This window comes from Sinocyclocheilus anshuiensis, unplaced genomic scaffold, assembly GCF_001515605.1.
Source record: "Sinocyclocheilus anshuiensis isolate Anshui unplaced genomic scaffold, SAMN03320099.WGS_v1.1 scaffold396, whole genome shotgun sequence".
Classification (NCBI taxonomy): Eukaryota; Metazoa; Chordata; class Actinopteri; order Cypriniformes; family Cyprinidae; genus Sinocyclocheilus; species Sinocyclocheilus anshuiensis.
The window spans coordinates 1,286,759-1,311,875 of record NW_015558623.1 but is presented as its reverse complement, the minus strand read 5'-3'; the positions used below and the strand labels follow the sequence as shown (position 1 = coordinate 1,311,875).

The following is a 25,117-nucleotide window of genomic DNA, read 5'->3' as shown; positions in this document are numbered from 1 at the left end:
CTGGGAACAGAAGTCTTTTCTGCATGCAGCTGGCTGCGCTGCTCATTGCAGCTGTGGCATTGCAGACTTTTCAGTGTGATTGTAATGAGATACAGGTCTGTTCACTGACCTGAGCTCTATGTTTCAGAGCTACACACAGCTGGGGACAGATAAGAAGAAACAGAGGCCTGGCTGGGTCAGTGGCCCTGAGGTCGAGTGGTCACTGAAGTGTGGACACTGTCCACACACAACCCACTAACAGACTTAGACACGAACAGATACATAAACATATCTGCAGAACCCTTTATGCTTTTAAATTGGTTTGAAGAAATTCCCAACCTACTGCGGTTGCAAACTGAAACTTCTTTTTAGTAAAAACATACTGAACATAAAAAATCTCACCAAAATATTTTGAAAGCTCATCAAATATAAAACAATAATTTATTATTTCTCTCATTTTACAAGACATCAAATTGCATTTCTAACTAATGATTTGTTAAACTGTATTATCTTGCAGTAATACAATGGAGACCTATACAAAAGGCTTTTGTCTAAAACAGACATTAATATCAACAACAATACAAACAGATTTAGATTTCAATAAATGGCTGCGCTTTGATGCATGTCTAATGTAACAGTAGCAGTGTGAAACATGAACTTTAGGAAAAACAGCACCTTTTCTTTAAAATTTGTAAAGCAAAGTTATTTTTGTTGTAAAACCCTGTTTGAAAAGTATATAATAGCATCTGTGTGATGACCATTAAGCTAAATATATGTTACTTTAATAAGCAATATGTATGCATAAAAAGAACAATACTGCTGACTGTTAGTTACTTGAAATAAAATAAAAATGCTGATGGTTGTGATGCTTGATGGTCTTTGTATTGTTTTCCAAAACCGTTTAAAGAGGCCAAATGGTCATGAATCAGTTACTTAATAGAATATTCAAAACCACAAGCGCAATATAGAAATTAACAGAGCAAATAAGAAAACATGTTCTCATCACTTGTATAAATCCATTCTATTCAATCTTTGAGAGACTCATTGTAGCTTCTCTTGGCAAATGGCAAAGTTCCTTCAGACAAGGCATTCATATTTCTTATTTACAAATGTTGCCGCATTGAACGAGGCAGGATTGTCTACCCCAATCGGTAGTGTCCTATATACAGAACATTACAGAGCCTACACTGTGGTCACTGACAGTAGGGAGTTGTACACTCGTGTCCCATCGGGGGACTTTGTACCATGGGTCAACAGTTCCTGGATAGTCATCCAATTGTCAAAGATTTTCTTGTTCCGCTTCTTCATCATCTTTTTGTGACTCAGTTCAATAATATTGAGCTCCTTCTTGTCTTCAATGCTGCCCACTTGCTCCTTCAGACAGTCCATACGGCTCTGCTTCATAAATTCCCTGCGCTGACGCTGCTCTTTGGCACGTACGGCGTGTTGCTTGCGCTCCTCTTTGCTCCAGTAGCGTCCCATCTTCATCTCACTGATGGCATCATCGTCTGTAGTCATCCCGCTGCGCTCCTCTCGGATCCGTAGGGCTCGCTCTTTCAGGAGCTTGTCCCGAACAGGCCGCTTGGTAATGTAACGCGTACCATCGCTGCGGATCTTCACTTTCCATTCCATCTTGGGTCCCAAGTCAGCAGAAGCAACGGGATCCCGGCACATGCTGACTAGGCTCATTTGGCTTTGGGCGTACTCGACTGACTTTTGCTGGATCAGTTGCATGTAGCTCTGGTAGTGCTGGGCATGGGCCGGGATGTGGGCGTGTTTGTAGGGCGACTGGGGCTGGGCATGGCGACCAGCTTTGCGTTCTCGGATTTCAGGCTGGGTTCCAGCCTCGGACTCTTTTGACAAGGTCGGACAACCTCTGTTAGGGCTGCAAGCTTCTTGGACGGGAGACAGCAGAGGTTTGAGAATTCTGCTGGCACTCGAGGTGCCACTACACGCCCCTGCCTCCGCTTGATTTTCATTTCCACGCCGCAAGGAGTTGTCCGGGGAGAGTTCTAGCGTGAGCGGCGTGCTACGGCAACTCTCACCCGTGTTATATGCGCTGGAGCTGTCCTTGTCGGACTTCTCTGGGAGTTCGCTGATGTCCGCTAGCTCATGGCGTCTTGCATCCACACTTGTGTTGTAGTTGCGGAAGCCGCTGTTGTGGAGCATCCAGGACTGTTCACGGCACTGCTCACGCAACTGCTGCATGCGATGCGCTTGGACTATGCTCAGGCACTCAAGCTCAATGCTGCGGAGCTCCTCATTCAGAAGCTCCAGCTCTTTGTCGACACCCTCCTCACCAACGCTGCCCTGACCGCCACCTACGCCACCACTGGGCCAGAACAAGCTCTGCTCTGGGGTGCCGCTGCTGCCCACGCTCCGCATCTGGCACTTGAGCTCCAAAAGCTCACGAAACCGCTCGCATTCGTCAGCAGGAAAGTCACCCAAGAAGTCCGCGTCCGCATAGTCTGCAGAAATGAAGGACTCACTGCTGAAGGGGAGGTCGCCACTGCCTAGGGTGTCCTGACTGTAGGTGAGCCTGCGCCGGCTGCCTAGCGTTGTGGAGGCACTGGTCTGGTCATCTGCAAGATTCTCCTGCTCAGAACTCTCATCGTTACGAGTGCTGTCGTCTGTGCGGCCCACTCCACTGTCCTTCTCATGATGGTGGGAGAGCAGCGTGGCAGTGTCTGTTGTACCTCCATCCTCCTCAAGCTTCTTCTAGAACAAAACAAGTCAGGGAACATCACAAAAAGGAGTTAACAATATTCTTAATATACAATGCCAGGTTTATATGACAACTAGATTAAGAGGTAAGCCACTCACAAGCTCACAATTTCACATGTGTATAGGTGTATTGGTTTAAGGGTGTGGGGTCGGATATATGTACAGGCTTTTCCAAAGTTTATTGGAGGATGTTTTTGAAAGCCTAATACTAGATTAAAAGTTTCTAGCTTTGGCATAATGAATACTTATTATAAAAGCAAGCAATTATTCAATACAATTTCAGAGCAGCCATTTGAGATCTGACCACCTCCAAATTGGTTCAATCAGATGTCAAGAAGCATTGGACTCTGTTAACATGCGTACATTGCACAGTCCACTTCAGATTGGATCACATGAAACAGATGTTAATACCAGGTGCAAATGGGACCTAACTTGCCATGCTTTCTTTTAAACTAAAGTCCTGGCTTGACTGCTTTACCTCCTGCTCAGTGACGGATTCGGAAATTATGATTGATGTGTAGGATGTCAAGCCATGACAGGCTGAGCTATGATTGACTGATATGCCTCCTGACGAATCCACGAGTGACTTTCTGATGGATTTGCTGTACCTGCTGGAGCATGCTTGCTGTGAACTGCATGGCCTGATGGTGTTGTTGCTCTAACATATCCATGTGGAGGTCATCCAGGTAGTCGTTTCTGTCATCATCCATCCAGCCCTCATCCAGCTAAAATAACCAGAGAGAAAAGGAGAAAAGCTATTAGCTATCCTTCAAAGTTGGTGAACAGCATGAATGCTGTGTTTGTGGCTTGGGTCTCTCACTTGTATCTCTGGTCGAGCCAATAGCAGGCATACATTTGGGTTTTCTTCACTGGTTAAAAGAGCCACTGCTTCCTCACGGTTCTGGATCTCAAAGCCATTGATCTGAATTGTGGAATAGAGATTTGTTTAGAAAAAAATGCCTAAATGTGATGGAATAAGACAAATGGCATCAATGACATGCAGCAAACCTGGATGATTCGATCTCCCTCTCGAATTCGTCCATCTTTTGCAGCAATACTGTTCGGATCAATCTGTACAATGAGGAAAATTGTTGACCAACAATACAAGCCCAATAAATAAAATTAATCTAAATTGTAATTCATAATTGAAACCACAAATGTTTTATAGAGCGTACAAAGGACATTATCATGCACAAAAATGGCTATTTTTGTGATACAACTCACCTCACTGACATAGATCCCAGTCTCATCTTCATCATCGGTCCTGTAGCACACAGTTAAACCCAGTTTATCCTGGATATTAGTTCTGTATAAATCCACTTCCTGAAAGAAGAGTGTGATATTTTAATGCACAGCACTGACTATAAGTCATTTGTAGTTCCCCTTGCCAAACTGTGTAAACACAGCAGCTAAATCATAACAATGTACACAATCTGTTGCCTTGATCTATATGTTTGAATAATTTGCTCAGTTTAAAGTGTGCTGTGACAGAGCTACATGCTGCCATAAACATGTACATGAGCCGAGTCTCCTTCCATCTTTTGTCAACACCTGTAATCTACAAGATACATATGGAGATCACAGCTCTCACGGGGCTGGTATCACAGCAGACCATGAACGAAGCTGTTATTGAGCAATCAAACAGCTCACTGCAAAAACCCGCTGTAATCTAAACCAACCAACAAATGCTCTGCCATCAATCTTAGTCTATGTAAATAGGCGAACCTCATGAATACATGTTTAGGTAAGGAAATATTACATACAAATATTACATACCGTTCAAAATGTTAGGGTCTGTTTAAAAAGTAATAATGTGAATAATAATAATAATAATATTGTGTAATAATTTAAAACAACCTTTTTCTATTTTAATCTATGTTAACAGTTTTAAAATATAATTTATTCCTGTGATGGCAAATTTGAATTTTCAGCAGCCGTCAGTCTACAGTTACACTTCAGAAATCATTCTTTTATGCTGATTTGGTGCTCAAGTAACATTTCTTATTATTGTTATAGTTGAAGACAGTTGTGCTGGATAATATTTTTGTGATACATTTTTTAATTTAAATAAGCATAAATTCAAGGCAGTACAACAATTACTACATGATTAAATAATATATTATTGTCATTTGAGAATTGAGAAGATTTGTTTTGTATTGTGGTAATGAGAATTGGTGATGGAAATGTGCTTAATTTGTCGGAAAAAAAAATGTCCCAATGTAAAACAACTTAATGGCCCTAAACATAAATCTCAACTGTTTTTAAATATAATTTAAAAATATAATTGCTTATAATTTCCTTTGATTTTGGGGCAAAATATAACATGCTTGATAGTTTTCATGAGATTGAGATTGATGAGATTACCTAAGCAGTAATTGTCCATAATAAATGTCTCAGACCTTGATCCTTTCTTTGAGCATGGATTTGCTCATGACCATATTGAGGAAGTATTTGATAAGCTGGTTAGTTCATTACATAATATAATTGCAAAATGCCTGCCAACGTTGCGCTACGGTAAGAAAACAGTGCATATTAAGTGCATTTCTACCTCACAGCATCTAAAACTCCCTTTCCTTTGTCCTTGAAGTGCAAAAGAGAGTATTAATCAAGGTAAACAAGGCAGGAGGGTGGTGGAGTTGTTGGGCCCCATCCTGGTCATTGATCTCTGTCTGCAGGGCGCTCACTCCCTCCCTTGGGGGGCCAATGAGAGGTTGTCAAGAGTGCTGTGTGTAGAGCATCTGCCGCTATAAGTCTCTGAACTTCATCTCTTTATGGACTCGCTCATGACCCCTCATGACTCACTGCCCACCACTATCATTACAGCGCAATCTGTCTACGCTTATTGTGGACTCAGATCCATCATGCCAGTTGTTAGTCTAATTCCAACCTATCCGATTATCTCTTTTCACCGATTTATAAGTCAATGACAAAAGTAAATAATGATATCCCCGTATAGCATCTGTTCAAGGGACCAGGGCTAAAAAGGCTACTTGATGTCAGTACAGCTGACCACTTTAGTGCCTGTGTGAGGTTATGGATGGTGTGGTTGGTCAATTCACCGATACATCAGTGAAGACCGCTTGCATCAGGCCTGGCGTCAGCATGTCTTAATTCACGTTTCAGGGATGACAGAAGATAGAATAAAGAGAGATTCTGTTTGGCATTACCTCATATTCCAGCTCTTCTCTTTCTATCTCATGCTGCATGCCCTCCAGGAAATCACTGGGGTCGAAGTATTCATGAGCAGGAGAGTGTCTAGAAAACATAAAAACAAAACCATATCTTACCATAAAGGACAATATTAAAGAGGGACTATGCTTAACAAATTAACACTGTATTCAAGCTTCAGAGGTCTGATTAATAAATATGTTCTATGAATGTTACCAGTTTGGCTGAACTGCCCATTTCATCACATCTTACATGCTTTATGAGGGATTTTACTCTTAAAATTGCTGGAATATGTGCTTTTCTTGTTTATGACAGAATAACTATATGATAAATGGCAGCAATATTCAATAAATAATATTATTAATAAAAAAAAATCTGCAGATAAAAATAAAAATTAAATTAAATATAATACATATTAATAAAATAGCAATTTCAGAGCTGCAACTAAATTTTTTTAAAATGTACACGACTCTCATTTTCATAAATATATGTGACCATTTGTTTTCTTAGACAGCAGTCATAATCTATTTAACAACTCTTTTAGAAAGTATACGACTTAAAGGCACAATATGTAATTTTCGCCGCTGGAAGGCGCGTATTCAAAATAAACAAATAGACAAAGGCATAGTTTGATGATGCCGTGACTGAGTGTGGAATCATGGGAGTTGTCGTCTTCATCCCCACAGCCGGTACAATCTGACGGGACTCAGGCAGAAATCATGTTCATGGATGAGCTAATGATTTATTAACGTAGTAGAATGAAGCAGGGTGAGGCTGAAAGCCGTCGAAGCGAAACGAGGCCGCTGAACGAGCGTGACACACGGCTTGAAAGCAGCGGAGCTTTTATTATGACACAGTCGACCGCTTCCGCTCCTTCCGGTCGTGCGTATGTGGGGAAAAAAAAGCAGTGCTGTTTTATCATACTAGATACATTTGAAAGTTCTGTTATATTGCTACTCTGTGCGGTCGTCACCGGTCTATAAAAACGCATAACATATTAAAGCGTCTTTGGTATTTCCATGTTTTCTACAAAACAAAACCGGAAATCGAGGGGTTATGACGTCATTGGCAGGCGACACAATGACACTATGGACACAGTCCGTGTCACTAGTTAAAATTGCTTATTTCTCTGGATTAAAACATTCTTCGAAACATTTGGGATAATGTAAGTACACAAGTCAGCAAAATATATAACACTGTTCTAGTGGTTTTTGGATATTTTAATAAAAAAATCTTACATATTGTGCCTTTAAGGTATAAACAAGCATCTGCAGAAATTAGACATTAAAAAAAGCTTAATTTTAGTGTGTTGGGAAATAAATGAAATTCTTCTCTCTTGGTTACAAAGTTCCTGTCAGTAACGTGTGAGAGACAAACCCCCGAGGACACATGCAGTGAGATATGATATTGTGTGAGGGGAAAATGTAAATCCAAATAAATAAAAAAGCAAATTAATTTAATCTTGTGCCCTGGGCCAAAACTTTGTTAGTCTGACAAGTATATTAATGTTCTGTTGGGCTGGTAGAGAAACTTTTGAATTATGTGCAATGGCATGTAATTGCTAGATCTTCACTAGTTATGTGTCAATCATAACTGAAATCTGTGATATGCATTGTGATTGGTCCAGGGAGCCATCACTCACCCCTCTGGCAGCAGGTACTGCTCAAGCACATTCACAGGTGGGGAGGACGTAGGCAGCTTGCTGAGGGTCATGATATGCTGGAAGGTGATGTCCGTCTGGGTGCTGATGTCCACTACCTGCGCTTCCCCACTTGGGCCTGTAGGTTTGGGCCTGGGAGCCCGGCGTAGCACCTGGACCATAATGGGGTCTTTAGCCATACGGAAGGCCTCCACTGCCTGGTCATGCGTCGCCTTTGACAAGTCCTTTCCATTGACCTGTTGAAACAGACAAACATAACAACATTAACATTAAAAATGGTATTAGCAATTATTGTGTGTGGAATTGTGCATATAACTGAGCAGACAAAAACTACTCCACTGTAAACGGTAAAGCTGTACCGAGATAACAAATCCATTGAAATTGAAAACCAAGGGAGCAAAGCATTACAAAACAACCATTACAACAGAACAAAGCATCTGTAGTGCCTCTCGCTGCTTTCGGGGGTCAAAGCTAGACTCAGCAAAACAACAACATAAATTAGAAAGCGCTTTCTTGCTAATTAATCAGGGTCATTAAACAAACCGAACTGGGGGAAATGTATCTAGCCAAGTAATTTGAAGACGAGGGCCTCCCTGGAAGATGATGTGGGCACTGTATATGAGGAAATGAATGAGAGCTTCAGGGCCGAAGCATGACACACCAATCAAGAGCAGCACTCTGCTGATGAGGGCTAAAAGAAATGAGGAAGAAGAGGTTCAAAGCAATCTTTTAGTGCAGAGAACCAAGGCCAGATGGGGTCCGAGCTGAACGCATAAAGGAACATTTTAAAACGGATTTGTACAGCACTTAAAACTGCAATTGTTGCTACTCTTACAAAAAAGTAATATGGAGGTAACACAGTGATGCTTTGATATATACAATTACCATATTTTTTATCATCGCTGATGCAGATCTATAGAGAACAGGGTGATAAAATAATTAATAAATAAATGCACTGTATATAACATATAAATGAAAACAAATCATTTGCTTAAATTAAACGAACACATGTCCCAAAAGCACAATCATTGTCAAACGATGTCCAAATAATTTTTATTGGTGTATTGCATAAATTATTTGTAAAAAAAAAAAATTCAATACAAAGGTTCTAGTTAGGCTGATGTCAAGCTAAACTGAACAGCTGAGCTACCACACGTTCATTAGAATGCAAAAGCATGACAGTTTCTGTCAGCGTGTCTGCTAACAGGGTGTTTGACCTTGGGTGAACCGTCTCTCTTATCTTAGAGCTTGTAGAGTTTTTCCCCATGTGCTCATCTCAACAAACACAGCATTCCCCATTTGTAAATTTTTGATTTCTAGACGAAAGACAGCTTTGAGACACTCACACAATAACTCACTCACACACACACACACGCACGCACAAACACACACACACACGCACAGGCTTACAGTAGTAAGGGTGTGATGAAATTCATGGAAAAAACACAAGAAACTGGGTGATGCAACACTTGAGAATACACAAACACCTTATTAGTGCACACAAATATCCAAATGCGTGTACACATATTTACATACAAATACTGAAAATAATAGTTTAGCGATTCATTTTCTGAGCAGTACCGATGGTTTTCTCGAGTTGTATGCCATATTTTTATCAAACATTTCCACACCTTTATCACAGAATCAAACCTCTCACACAGCTTTTAGAAATGTATCCACTGAAATCCTATATAATTCTATATTTTCTTCATAAAAAAAATAAATCACTTGTGAGAAATATCTATAGAGTCTAATTCACAAGCTGCTGGATCCCATTCTCGGATTTCCAAACAGGCAGGATCGGAGCACTTCAGCTGTGAGAGAGAATATGTTAACTAATAACAAAGAGGATTAAAACTAATCCCAGCCTGAGGGATAACTGGAACATCCGATATGAATCCAAATTCTGCAACTTTCAAACCGAAACAAAGATTCACCATCTTTAATAAATGAACACTGAGGAAGCCTTTTAGAGAGTTTGCCAAATCGGTATTCAAAATTAACTACCATGGTGAATTAATATTAGTACCGTGGTATATTTCAAAGTACCACAGTATACATCGGATATCATTGCACATGTCCAAAACAATATGCTAGTACCTGGCCCAGTAGTATTTTTGTAAATGAAAGGGAAAAGTAAATGCTTTTATAAGGGAATACCATGAAATTATCATAGAGCATGTCCTAAAACATGGTATTAGCATGGTACTTGAATAAAAAGTGACGTGACATGTGGCCAAGTATGGTGACCCATACTCGGAATTAGTGCTCTGCATTTATCCCATCCAAAGTGCACACACACAGCAGTGAACAACACACACACCGTGAACACACACCCGGAGCAGTGGGCAGCCATTTTTTTGCTGCGGCGCCCGGGGAGCAGTTGGGGGTTCGGTGCCTTGCTCAAGGGCACCTCAGTCGTGGTATTGAAGGTGGAAGAGAGCACTGTACATTCACTCCTCCCACCTACAATCCCTGCCGGTACGAGACTCGAACCCGCAACTTTTGGGTTACGAGTCCGACTCTCTAACCATTAGGCCACGACTTCACCGTTAATATACGGTGTTTCCATCTTCATGTACAAAAACACACACTTACAAAACCATAATGTGACAGTGACATGGTATTAACATATTTACATCTATGAAATAAATAAATCTGTATTTAATATATAACTTAACAAAAATTGGTATGGTACTCAAATGTCCTTCAGACAATCACTGCATTACCATGGCAAGTGTCCAAAACCATGGTATTACCATGGTACTCTGAAGGTACTGCTTATAAAATCACGGAAGTCCAATAATATTTATCCAAAGACCATGAAATAACCAAGGTACTATTTTGTACGTTTTCTAAAACTGACATCACTTAACATGACAGTTTTTCTTTTATTTTCTCTATTTTTATCTTTCAACTCTCTCTATCTAACTCCTTGTATTCAATTCTGCAAAGATTTTCATTTCCTCTCTCTTTCTGTCAGCTAGGTCAATAACACAATCATCCCTTTCTGGTGTGTCTGTCTGGTTCTCAGTAGGACTTAAGTGCATAGGAATCCCTCTCCTCCTTGTAGCCCATGACCCCGAGACAAAGCCTCAACCCAGGAAACGTTCTGCCTCACTGCCTCTCAAGCAAGGAGGAGGGAGGGAAGCGGGACCCCCATTCACACAGCTCACCTCTGACACATCTCACTAAGGAGTACACGCAGCAGAACGGTGCAAACTGAGCCTCTTCACCCTATGTTTAACACAGAGCCACTGGAATGGCCATTCACAGCTGACACGTTCTTCCATTAGACATCTATTGAGTCAATGGACAGAAAAAATATTGATAAACACACAATATGAAATATCAAAATCCAATCACTTCAATAGGAATCCACTCCATGCGAGAATTATCAGTAATAATTATTTCAATGATACAGAGTAATAATTGTTTTAAAGGGTTAGTTCACCCAAAAATTCTGTCATTAATTACTTAGCTACGAGAATACTTTTTGTACGCAAAGAAAACAAAAATAACGACTTTATTCAACAATTCGTCTCCTCTCTCTTTCACCATGGTGCCATTTTGGAGAGTTTTCTTTGCATACAAAAAGTATTCTCGTAGCTTCGTAAAATTACGGTTGAACCCCTGATGCCACATGGATTATTTTACAGATCTCTTTGTTACGTTTCTGGACCTTGATCGTGGTAATTACATTGCTGTCTATGGGAGGGTCAGAGAGCTCTCAGAATTCATCAAAAATATCTTAATATGTGTTCCGAAGATGAACGAAGGTCTTACGGGTTTAGAACGACATGAGGGTGAGTAATTAATGACAGCATTTTCATTTTTGGGTGAACTATCCCTTTAATATATTTTAAAACATAATTTATTCTTATGATGACAAAGCTGAATTTTCAGCAGTCATCCAGTCTTCAATATCATAAAATCCTTCAGAAATCATTCTAATATGCTGATTTGGTGCTCAAGAAACATTACTTATAATTATCAACGTTGAAGACAGTGCTGCTTAAAATTTCTGTGGAAACATAAACACACAGTCTTGGTCTTAATCTAGATCTGGGTCTTGGTTTATGAACTTTAACAAGACTGCTCCATTTATTTTTAATGTACTTAATGTGATACTCACCTCAATCACAAGTTAGCACGCTATCTTGACCACTACAGATCACTTGCAAGAACTTCATGGCTCTGAAGGACTAAATGTCAATTACTCTCCAACAGAAGTCAAGGCAAAATCTGCCTGTTCATCCTTTCTTATGTGAGATGGATTGGACCTTTTTCATGCCACTTGCCAATATCAATAAACTCAATGCAATGTCAGAATTAAATATGCCTTGGGAGACATGACTCAAAACAACAACAGAAATATCAGATGCAAAATCAGACCAAAGCATTTCACTTGGAAAACGATTCCACATTCATGCATCAATATCTGCTTGTGATTTTCTCCAACTTTCCCATGATATATTGTCTTCTCTAGTTCGGCACGAGCTAAAACTATGAGTTTAAGAACAACAACATAAAAAATAAGCATCTTTCAAACTTGACAGATGAAGTTTAAGCTGAAGGCTTTATTCCCAGAACATTCTCACTATGTGTGTGTCCCATCTAGAGACTTAATTCCTCTTTTCTTCCATACATAACAGTCCTGAAGAAAAAAAGGGCTGCAATTTGGCAGGAATGGATATGGTCTTTCGATGTGTATGTATGTGTTATTTCATTCAGAATCAGGAAACCTCCTTACAGCTCTGACTTGAAACACAGCAACCTTTATACACTGCGGCATGCCGTCTCAGTGCGGATTAAGCAGCAAACAGAGGGAAACTAATGCCTCTGATAAGCATGGACGCCTGCTAAAAGACGCCGCTGTTTACTTGCTCTTAATCCTGTTTAAGCATGAGACCTTCTGTTATCCACAGAGGATCAATAGTGGGAGGCTAAATCACTTCCTTCAAGCTTCCTCTGTCCTTGCTTTCCTCCTATAATGAGTTGTCCCTCACTTTCCATTTGAGGAAAGTACAGTTTCCCACACTCTACCACATAAAAAGATGCACTTCTTTACCTTACTAGCAGCTTTTGAGGTTATAACCAGGCCCACACAAGTACAGCGCTCATAGAACTCTGTAGATTTACACAGAATTTGAACAAGCCATATTTTGGGTATTCAAACTTTAATATGCTTGCAGAAGTATGCACATTTTCCTACCAAAAACAGGGCAAAACTGTGAAAAGTCTGTAGATTCCATCTGGGCCTGGTCCTAACCTGGTCTGGTAAACATGAAATGAATTCATAAGGAAAAATACAGTAAAAAGTATAAAAGTGGTTTGTTTCAGCATACAAAGTAAGTGAGAATAAAAATAGTGAGAACTTCAGATCCATCAGCCAGGCTCTCTGTGGCACCTGCATGGACTCATCATCTTTCAAGTGAATTAGGCCTATTGTTAAAGAGTACACCTGTTAAAAATTAGTTATTGCCTCTAAAAAACACTTTCACAGTTGCTTAGTTTCCATTCACTCTGAAGTTTGCGCTTGTCCAAGATTAAACAGAGTTACATTTCTGTTTATGTAAGAAACATGTAACCCAATATGTTATTGGTGAGAAAATTTAATAATAAATTAAAATATTACAATTTGTCCCACTCAGTGTCTATGGAGGGTACAACCAAAGCTTGAAGTAATTTGATTCTATTTGCATAAAATGAAACTGTTACACCTTGTATCCCTTTTTTACAGTAAGTTGTAGTGGTATAGAGCAATGGCAACTAATATGATTTTTAATAAATAATAAAACATTTTAAATAAAAAAAATAAAAAAATAAAATAAAATAAAAGCCCTGTGATGGACTGGCCATCCATCCACTGTTTTCCCTGCCTACAGCATCACCACGACCCTATAGGAATAAGGAATAAAATGGATGGTTAAAATTAATTAAATAAATAAAAAACATTTATATAATGCAGGCAAATGAGATGTATGCAAATATTTTTACCTCAAACACACTTATTTTTCCAGTCACATGTTCCAGGCCTATTAGTTACTAAACATATATTTGACAAATGATGACATACTATATAAAAATCGAAATGCTGACAATGCTGTCTTCACACACTTGCACAAAAGCCTTTAGCGCCAATGAATGTTTAAAGCAGTTCTTTAAGACACAACAGCTCAATATTTTAAAGTGAGCTGCACAGCAAGCAGTATTTAACCACATAAGAGCGTTCATTCTGAATATAAATGAGATATAACAGGTCCATCAACAGCATTCAAAATCAGCCAACAGCTCAAGCCTAGCAAATTCAAACTTCTCTGTTAGCATGTTTTATTCATGACTCCACATGGACACCAGGGAAGCATGTCACCAATTCACCCCCCAACATGCATACACTCGGTTTTATGCTGTTCAATTGTGTCTTATCCCATCCTAAAGAATAACAAGCCTCTGGAGTAGAAACGTCTCTGATGGAAATGCTAATAAATGATTTAGCTTCTCAGAATTGGGTCTATTAATATAAATGATTCATAATCAAGTCATCGCTTTGGCTAGAATGGATAAAGACTGGCATGCTTTGCTTTTAGTATTTCCTTGTATGTAATTATGAAACAGACAGCAAAAACAGTTGACCCCTATCATTAGACAGAACAAATGGCAGACGTAACAAAGAAAAACAAAGACAGTTGGGACACTTAATCTGGTATTATTTCATTTTAATTGCGGAGAATCTGATGCATCTGTGCAAATAAAGCTGTCCATAAAAACGCGCCGGCACACCTGTGTTTGTCTATCACATCTGCGCCAGACTTATGGAGGCTAATGACAAAACAATGCTGATCTATTCATATTCTCCACTGAGCCGCTCATGGACAACAGTGATCTATGTATCATGTCACTGTATTAAAAAAAGAAAAAAGAGAGAGAAAGAAAAAATAAATCCCAGAATGCATTGGGACAAGCTTAGTGGAACACACACAAAATAAATAAATAAATCAAAGATTGTGAATGGAGCCAAAAGAAAGTATACATATAATATATACAATAGTAAGTACACAAATATAGTATTCTATGCTTAAGTTATTTTGTGGTTTGTGTTTATTGTTTTTTTTTCTGTTCATAAGTATATTGCATTCGCTTAACAACTAGTGCTAACGGCAAACTCCAGTACACCGTTTATGATCTTATCAGTGTTTTTACCTTATTTACATCCTTAAAACAAGATTTACATGTTACTGTGTAAGACCACAGTTTTGATGGAATATACAGCATCTTGAATTAAGTTCATTATTCTTACCCCGTTGCCAAAAAGTTTGTCATGGTTTAAGCATAATCTTCACTAAAATTTGTGCTTAAGAGAAAACAGTTTTCCAATAGAGAAAATAAATATAATTTAACTAAAGTATAGACATTTAAAAGGAATAGTTAACCTAAAAATGAAAACTAATTAGTTTCAAGTCCCCATTGACTTCCATAGTATTATCCCCCCCATACAGGCTTGGAACAACTCGAGGGTGAGTAAATGATGACTGAATTTTAATTTTTTGAGTGAACTATCTCTTTAATCTTAAGTATATGGTGTAAATTGGACATGTATATTTTTTGCTGCAAAATGAGAAATTATTGATTAAAAAAAATCACTCATCCATGATGTTATATTTCAGTTAGGATACTGTCTTAAAAGGCAGCTTCATATGTAGCCAGTAGACAAGGCAGGTCACTGGGTTTTCAAACGGAACTTCTGCTTTGTCTGGACACTATGCTTCTCTGTGCTCAATATGTTTTGTCTGTACCTTATGTTTAGTCGACTGGGTCTAAGAGCAGCTTAAACAATTGTCTTTACTTTGCTACGGTAAATCAATATTGTGTCTACAGCACTGTCAATGACATGTCAATATTGACATGTTATGTCTGTATTTTATCTGTCCATTTGTCTCATTCCATCTGTATCATGTCGCTTTGTGTATGTCTTTGTCATGTTCTGTGCTTTGTCTACCCATCACTAGCAGTGGAGGAGAGTGTTAGAGCGTCAGTCTGCAGACTGGAGGGTAGCGATCTCTCCCGAATGGCTGCCGGCCACCTGCTACAGCGTGAAGCAGCTGTGGAGGCGCTGTGGGGAGGACCTGTCCCTGATTAAGCTAACTAGACTGCGCGCAGTCGATTTCCCAACAGTAATGCACAAACCATTTGTTTTTGCATCCTATCACTGTAAAGACTAATTAGGGGAAGAGGGAGATAGCAAGAATGATTGTGAGTGTGGCAGCAGTTTGGAAAAGGCGATGCAACTAAACGGCACAAAAATATTACAAATATGAGCAGTAAATCTTCTGCACCAGAATTTTTCAGGTCTGATGCCAATTTTTGCCATTCTCTGAAAATACCTGATTGGTGGTTGATAGTTAGTTACTGAGGTCAATAAAAAAAAATGTAAAAAAATTAATGATTTTATTATATATATTACATGTATTATGCAATTATATATATATATATATATATATAGACCGGTGCCATGTGCCATGCCATGCCACTTCTAGTGAGACCGGAGCCACGGAGCTGTCAAACACAGTCTCCACCAGTCGGCCAACATGGGCCCATCAGGGACAAAGGAGACTAAATCTCCACATGGTGCATACATTTTGTGCTTTGAAGCACAGAGTTCAGCACAGTTAGAGAGAGATCAAGTTTACTCAGGGATGGTGAGGCATGCTCACTGTGTCCTCTCTCCATTCTAATTATCTTAACTAAAGGGGAAAATTACCTTCTCTTGACCTGTAGCTTTACAGGGACTAATTCTCTTTTCCTGTGAGCGGTTTTGTTAAATGGGGCTACTACATTGAAATCAATAGGCCAGCTAACCCACTAATTTTAAACACAGGATTTTGGCAAATTTTGCCAGAATGCGACACAAAAGCACAGTGGAAGCTAAGCTGCTCTTCCACAATGAATGTTTGGCACTAAAAAAAAAATTAAACAAATCACTACCATTCAAATGTTTGGGGTTGGTCAGATTTTTAATGTTTTTTACATTTTGCTGACCAAGACTTCCTTTACTTTATCAAAAGTACTAATATTCTACTACTACAGTACTAATATTCTTATTTGGTGCCTAAAAAAATTCTTATGATCAATATTTCTTCTTCCTGCCTAATATTTTTGTGGAAACTGATACATTTTTTTTCAGGATTTTTTTGATGTCTAGAAAGTTCAAAAGAACATTTAATTTCAATTAGAACATTATGTCTTTGCTGTCAGTTTTGATCAATTTATTGTGTCCATGCTGAATAAAAGGTTTAATTTCCTTCCGAAAAAGACAGAGCATCATAAAATACTCTGTCATGAGTTCCTTCATTGCACCACTCCATATTGAAACATGAAATAATGCAAACGCAACCACTGAAGTCACAAATGAATGACTCGGATGAACTGATTCTTTTGAATGAATCGGTAGAAAAGATGCACAAATCAGTTTTGAATGCGTATTATCAAGTTCAAAGTGGTTCTTGACCTTGTCACTGAATCTATTACTTTCATAGTGTACAGTAGTAATAAATGGCACTTTAATTCACAAGTTGGGCTGCCAATTTAATCACAAATATCCACATGTGCTGTGAAAAGTCACGTAGATAAAAACATGAAGATCTTAACCTATTGAATTGAAGTGGTACTTCATTCTTAAAATGCTCCTATGATATCAAAATTCGAATAGCATGATTAAATGCGCTAATTTAATGTATTATAGTTATATTATAGTTATATGTATTGTGTCCTGGAGCACATGGACCTGTGAAAACATTTCTGTGTGCCCATGAATCTCTCTAGGTGAGTGTGTTCATTTGAGGAGGCGGCATCCCTCTGTATCAGTCAGCCTCTGGGGAGCTCTACAAGAGAGCGAGGGACAGCAAGAGACAGAGAGAAGGGGTAGAAGCAGTGCCAGACACCCTAATGAAGAGAATCTGTGTGTATTATCTGGGGACCGGCCCGGTCTGAAGCCTGATCCCCTGTATGTGCCATCCAATGAACCATACACATTCTGACAGACCTCCAGCTCTCCCCAATAATGCATAATTTTCTGTTTTAAATCCCCAAGACCAATATCAATCCATTGCAATAATGTAATTCCATATCACAATCTACAACACGAGTGTATTTACGCACATGCTTAGAGAGGTCAGCTGGACACATGGGAAAGCGGGCGCCTGGGAAAGGATGAGTCAACAGATCACTTTCACACTTCAAACGAGTCTTTCATTCTATTCATTAAAGCCCTGCGACATCCTGCCGCCACTCACAGGCCTTAATTGTGAGTGACCCTGACACCAGCCAAAAGCACTCTGAACATTACCCCATGGAACAACAAACCCCTCTCCCGCATACTTCTCCAGGCACCTACTGTCTGTGTGAGCCGGACCGATCGGACATCACAAAGACTCCATTATCTGTCTGTGGTATCTAAATCTGTGCTATACATGAACAATATGCTTTCCCATCACAATTGTTGATTTTATAATACTATCTACTAATACACAGACATAATATACTCTATAATAATCCACAATACAATAACATACAGAATATATACATGATACAATTTAATGATGTTAGTCTGTTAGTGGTTGCTGCACTTTCTGAACAATTTCTATGACTTGCCATGACTTCTCCAGTTGTTTTAAAAATTAATTTTACTGGAAACCGCAAAAACCATTTCATTATAAATCACACTCACAAAGAGTAATTTTTAACCACAGAAATACATTAGAATTAAGTACAATTTATATTTACACTGTCTTTAAACATTTTCATGCATGAAAAAAAGCACTTTTGAAATATCCTGAAATTCTCAAAATAAAATAAAATGAAATGTTTGTAATTTAGTCTGCAATACAAATTTTTGTAACTACAGCATTATAAATAATAATAATAATAATAATAATAATAATAGCATTGATTGTAATATTTAATAATAAATAATTATTAATTTAATATGTAAATAAAGTATATAAAATAATAATAATATTAATAATGCATAATATTCATAATGCATATGCTTTTCATTGTGTAATTGTTGTTGTAAAAACTGAACAATAATTAACAAATTAGTTTTGCACAACAGTTATCAAACATTTTAAACATAAGGAATGAAGTGTTAGGAACAAAAGAACACATGCCATGGTGGTGTTTTCAGCAGGGATGGCTTTTCACTTCTGAAATCACTGTTTAAAACTTGTTTTATTGGTAAAAGTCAACTGCTCATGCTTAATTTTGGCAATGTCACATTGTCTCATTCAACACAGATGAATGGTGTCTCTCTTTGATGTATTAGCCCAGACAAAAATGGTTCAAACAACTGCATCATCTGCAATCCCCACAGAAAACACAGCATTTTCAAAGCTTCTCGGATGACATACCAATATCACGCAAGGTGTGATGAATGCCATTTCATGTTAAACATGGATGAGTTTCTTTGTCTGCCAAATCTTTTCTTAGACATGCAATGACCCAGCTTCTAGTAACTGGCAAAATGAGAGCGGCATTAGAGAAACCAGCATGGTTCACTTTACTAACAGCCTGCCAATCAAAAGTAATTGACAGCAGCATGACAGATGCAGTTGGATGGAGGAGTGGGTTGGATAAAGAGCTCATATGATGGGCCCAAAATGTCTTTGTCTCTTTTCTTGTTTCATTCAGTTTTTTTTTTCCCCAACAGAGGAGTGATTTGAAAAAGGCTGGTGGGTTGTTAACAAACAGAGACCATTTACTGTTGTAGTGCACACACAAATACACAGATATATACACTCGACCCTTAGTGGGGAAAAAAAGCTTTTAGTCCCGCTTTCACACAGTCTGTACGATCAAAGCACAGCCTTTCACAATAGCGACTGCACTGTCATCAACAGCTAATGCAGAGAAACAGCAAACATAGTGAAAGGAGAAGACGAAGTGGTCACTCATTAGGTTTACTGAAAGTATCCTTCATACACCATACAAACATGATGTATGCATCCCTTAGTAGGTGAGGAAGCGCTAACAATGTGGTCGTACAATCTCTCCAGATGCACTCATGCCAAGAAATAGTGATTCCTTCCATCACAAATTGAATAAATTAGCATCTTTTAGTTTGTGTGAGCTTTTCAAATCAACAAAAAGCTCCCACACTGGAACAATTAATGGATAATTTATGTTGATAACTGTCAATATCTGTGATAATGTGTTCACATTTGCATAAATATACATACAAGCATGTTTTTGGCTGTGTTTTTAGAGCCCCCTACTGGTTTTCATCTACAGCCTCCCAGCGATATTGTGTCAGACATCCTAAAGCCGTAAGTGTCGGGATCACAAAACCCACAGGAAATCAAATCAGAGCTGACAACAATGTCTGACAAAAGAGCTGAAGACACACTGCTCACAAGGACACAGTTCATACATGCTGCATGACATGGCACAAGTAGAAACAATTTTACAATGTTGCACGTATTAAAACTCGAAATGCATTACTTCTGACTATCAAAATTTTGATATTTTTAATTATTGAGAGGTTTTTCCCTCTCAAAAATCTACTTTCTACAAACCACCAGTATAGCTCCAAAACGTATTAAACCAAATACAAAAGCAGCAGTGATGTTTACATATGGCTCAATTCTAGCCATGCCAAATAATACATGGTTAGCTATAAACACACAACAATGACAATCAGCCTCAGAATGGAAAAGTTAGTTGTTTTAATGAGAGAAGAGGGACTGAGATCTGTCCACACATCAACCCTGTAACATGATCGTTCATAAACTGTCTGTCACAATATAAGCTATCCCAACCACAGTCTCATAGCTCAAGACTACGGACCAGACTATTTGGGACCACAATGCCACGACATCACTCTCCAAAATTAGCATTCTGTCTGAAATCACTTTCATAAATATGATACAGCATTACAATGGATTAATCAGCAATTCTGAACACTACACCGACTAAGAGTTTTTATAGATAACTGCAAATTATTGATAATCAACAATATATATATATTTTTTTTAGTTGAGATCAATTCCAATTAACAGCTTTCTGTGAGAAAATAAAAAAAGAGAACAGTTACCTGGCATACTTCATATAGCAGTTTGTATTGCTCTTGAGGCTTCTGTAGAGTACAAACTCTGCACCCCATCATGGACAGATCACACCATCTAGTCTTTCTCTTGGAGGAGAGCAGGAACTCAGTGCGCTCCCTCCCTCTGTTTCTCTCTCTCTCGCTCCGTCACATGTGGGGATGCCCTCTTGACCATACACCTTGTCTTTTCTCTTCCTCCTCCTTCTTCAGTGTTTCTCACTTCCTTTATTCTGGAAGCTTTACACAAGCTCTGCAGGATGAACTATCATTCGGTATGAGTGTGAGCATAAAGGTCTGAGTCAGTCCCCCTCTCTGGATCTGTCTGCTTACACCAGCAACACTCTCCTACTTATGCACACCCACTTATGCATATTAAGCATGGCCTCATTGCATATTCATTAGGGGGCTGTCTTACAGTGCTGCTGTGTGTACATGGTGACTTGGGTGCATTTCAGTCTGCTGAGGATGAATTCATTACTCTTTCCACCTGATGTGTAAACACAAGAGCATTATGCCAACAACAGTGACTGTTGAATGGGGTCTGATAATTATGCAAATTGCAATAATTTGTGACAAGTCATTCAAATAATTGTTAATGCAACAGAAGAGGTTTTCTTTTCTCCACTAATACTGAAGGATAATTGAGTCTTAAAGAATTATAAAAACAATGAGCAGAGCGAACATTCAGTTTCGTCTTTATTTTGCTGACCTTTGGTATACAGCATGCATAAGGACAAAAGAATAATCGGAGCAATCCTTGGGGCTTTTTCTCCGCTAATAAGTGGGCTGACAGCCAAGCAAACAAATCTACAGACCAAACGTTTCTTTTTTCACCTCATGGACCAGGCCGAGGTGACTGATGCAAAACGACACTGTGCTCTTGGTTCCCCGCTAATCCGTGAGTTGCCCTTTATGGCACCATAGCTGACAATAGGGCAGTGCAGACTTGGCATCGGCCATGTCCACCACTGTGGTGCCACTCAACCAACCAAACATAAGTGCCAATTAGAAGGATGTCGAACCATGCTGGGGCAGTGTTCCTTATTCACGCAAGGGGAACTATGATATAATTTCATATACTAATGGGGCATTTTGCAAATCACTGTACAACATGTTGCTAGTAGGCGATCTTACTCATCCAATGTAATGGATCATTCGCATGAAGTGAAACTCAACTCGAGCTGATCACGAATTTTACCTCAGATCACCAATTCTGGCTGGAAATGAATAACTGCTGCCAGTGTGCCCCTTTTACATACACATTTAACAACACAAACCGGTCATAAAATAACTAAAAATAAATATATAAATTAATTCCAATAATTATTTTCAAGTTACGGTCAAAAGCTGATAAATGGCAGATATTAAAATAATAAAAATACATAAATAATTCAAACAAATCGATCAATTCAAATAAAATCAATCAATTTAAATGATAAAGTATTATAAAGTATTTCATTTATAAAGATTTCATTTTGTGATTAAATTAATAATTTAAAAAAAATGTAAAGTTATGAAACTCTAGATGGCGCAGGCCGATAGGTTCTAACTCAATCTTACATAATGACATCATTATTCACGTGGCGCAGCTGATTGGTTCTTTTTGTATCAGCAGCCAATGAGCTTGCTGTTCAAACATTCAAATACTCGGCTAGTGCTCACTATAGCAGTTGCAGCACGCTTCAGAAACCCTCCACCTTCCCCAGCTCCACCTGTATAGATCTGCTACGAGGTGATTTCGTGTATGTTTTATATGGGGTTGTCTAATATATGTTAAATGTGCAGCAGCTGTATTTCTTACATGCTCACAGCAGCATGTCATGGATGTACTGGCCGTTGCAAGTCTCGGTACTTGCTCTGCAGCAGCAGATCTATTCCGCCAAGACCAAACACATTGACATTGCCATGTATATTACCATGCTAAACTCACAGAGAGTTGTCATGGCAGAACTACATTTCAATAGATTAATAGATTACATAAATATAATCTAAATGTGTAAACAATTAAATATCCAATATCATCCAACATCGGCCAATCTATTGTGCATCTCGAGTGGAAATACAACATACATGTCAACTAAACAACAAGAGTTGATATCAATGGATATTTCAAATGCCAGTCAGACAAAATAGAGCATGTTATTTCTTTGTCGCATGACAGCTGAATGTCTGTCCACATTCCATACGCATCTTTGTGTTTTCATAAACACGTTTTGCACTCCAAAGATATCAACGGAATGCTAATGGCTTGTCTTGTTGTATACTCAGGGTTATCAGGTGAGAAAATATTATTTCAGATGTGTGTTTAAGCTGCCTCTTCCCTCTATGAGCTATCATCTCATTGACCGTGAATGTGTCATCAGGGAGCAGCACAGGAAGTTAGCTGGCATGGACCATCCTTTCCTACCAGCCTCTGCGAGAAAGGCTATGATGAGAACTAAACCGTATTTGTATGTATATGCTTAATCTGATGGCAGAGGAGGGATTTCCTCAGACCAGATGTTTCCATATGATATATAACTGTCCCAGTTTCCTGCCGATTCCCAGACCAACTCCATAGGATCATTCCTCTTCCAATGTTTACATCATTCCTGGACCGTCCTGTTGTCCTCTCTCTATGTAAGCATGATCCCTTCCTGGCATCTCTGATTTTGAAATGATTGACAGCCATGAACGTTTGAGATCAAATTATGTTATCAGAGCTCCTGGAGAAAACAAAGGACGGCAAGAGGCATCATGCAAAGCAGATGATGTGGGTCTGGTTTATTTGAAGACATGGTATCATAATTTGGACGTTTTTCTTTCTTTCATCATCTTCAGTTCCTAGAGGTATTGTTTGGTCTTGATAGGAGAGTGTATGTGTGTATGGATTAGTCTCTGACCTGCTTAAGGCTGAAATGATCGAAAAAGATTTACAGACCCTCGACTGATCTAACCTCCAGCAAGAAGATTACAATACAGGCACGACTCTCATGCATTCAAGCTTTATAAACACTTGCACAGACACAAACAGAATAACAATTATAATAAAAAGAATGACAATAAAAGTAATAATATTTTATTTTTAATAAATTTTACTATTTTGTTTTTAAAATATTTTATTATTTTTTTTATTTTTAAATATACTCTTCGATCTTCCTAATAAAAAAAAATTACTTGCTTGCACTTTTCCTTAATCCCTACCCTTTCTAGCTTGTACTAATCTGAATGATGTCTGAAATTTTGTATTACGAACACTCCCTGTGTTTATTTGGCTTTATGTCGAATCGCATGTTGCATTCGTCAATTGTAAGTCGCTTTGGATAAAAGCCTCTGCTAAATGAATAAATGTACATTTTATTTTTTATGTTTTTTTATAACTTTCATATTTAAAAAAATGATTTAATATTTGTATTAATAAAGGTTAAAATAGGTTAATAATTAAATATTTAAGTTACAATGTTTTAATATTTTACATTTTTAAATTAATTTTACTTAGTTAACAGATAAATTCAGAATTTAAATTTTTATTGTCAACAAAACTGCTTTATTAATCATGATTCATTATTCAAATCTACTGACCACCCAACCACGAACAAATTAATATGTTGTAAACATATTTGTCATGGTAATGATTTGTTGTTGAGCCAATAGTGTATCTCGCCTCCTTTCCTGGGAAACGAATGTTTTCCCCAGACTATTGATCATTACATTCTGGAACAATAAAAAAAGAAAGAAAAAAGGAAAGAAAGGGAAAGAAAAAGACAAAAGAAAAAGATTTAAAAAAAAGTCTATTAGTGAAAGTACTAGGACTCCTGTTGCCTGAGCCAAACAAAAGAAGCAGCCCAAGTCACAGATAATGATGTTTGTTGGGGTGTCACGAGCCACGTGGGAGGTGGAGGAAGGGCCAGAGAGGAGGTGAGCTGGCAGGAGGGGGGTGGCGGCTACATCATCCCCACTTTAATTAAGACAACATCAGCGCTGGGAGAGCAGTGTCCTCCTGCTCTGGGTCTAAGCTCTGATGTAAACATTCATATTCATCGCCTGTTCTTCCAGATGTCTCGCTGTGGCCCCTTTGAACCGGTTTAACAGTTGTCTCTGTTGATGTCTTAACAGCCACAATAGGGGGCCGAGGAGATCTCAGTAGCATGAATTCTTTGTTGAAAACAACACTTTGAATCCAAATCTAAGGAGCTACTTGCATTCATTTCAGGCTGAATTTCACATGGTTAATTCAGCCCATATAGCATAATGGAGACTTTTTTCAAATACTCAAAAATGCATACTAGACAATACATTTCCCAGTTACCAAACAAGTTTATAGTTTCAAGCCTTGACACCCATTACACAGGCTTTAAAAAGAAGAAAAAAGGCAAATTAAACACCAACAACATAATGCTGTATTAAACAAACAACAACAATTTGGATCGATCTATCTATATACATAAACACACACACACACACACACACAGACACACACACACATATTATATATATATATATAT

The 25,117-nt window shown here is 38.4% G+C and overlaps 1 protein-coding gene across 3 annotated transcripts in view; it reads right to left on the bottom strand.

Moving 5' to 3' along the window:
- Positions 1 to 508: 508 nt before the first annotated feature.
- The window catches only part of LOC107680714 (E3 ubiquitin-protein ligase PDZRN3-like), a 101,448-nt gene continuing 76,839 nt past the window's right edge, over positions 509 to 25,117 (bottom strand). For 2 of the 3 annotated variants that reach the window (XM_016476744.1, XM_016476746.1), the window contains exons 4-10: positions 7,514 to 7,767; positions 5,871 to 5,958; positions 3,928 to 4,026; positions 3,712 to 3,774; positions 3,524 to 3,625; positions 3,312 to 3,428; positions 509 to 2,697 (exon numbers count right to left, since the gene is read on the bottom strand). In XM_016476744.1, coding sequence (XP_016332230.1) covers positions 1,162 to 2,697; positions 3,312 to 3,428; positions 3,524 to 3,625; positions 3,712 to 3,774; positions 3,928 to 4,026; positions 5,871 to 5,958; positions 7,514 to 7,767 — 2,259 coding nt within the window. In that variant the 3' untranslated portion in view covers positions 509 to 1,161. The remainder of the gene's footprint in view (positions 2,698 to 3,311; positions 3,429 to 3,523; positions 3,626 to 3,711; positions 3,775 to 3,927; positions 4,027 to 5,870; positions 5,959 to 7,513; positions 7,768 to 25,117) is intronic. The other variant, XM_016476745.1, reaches the window with a different exon arrangement.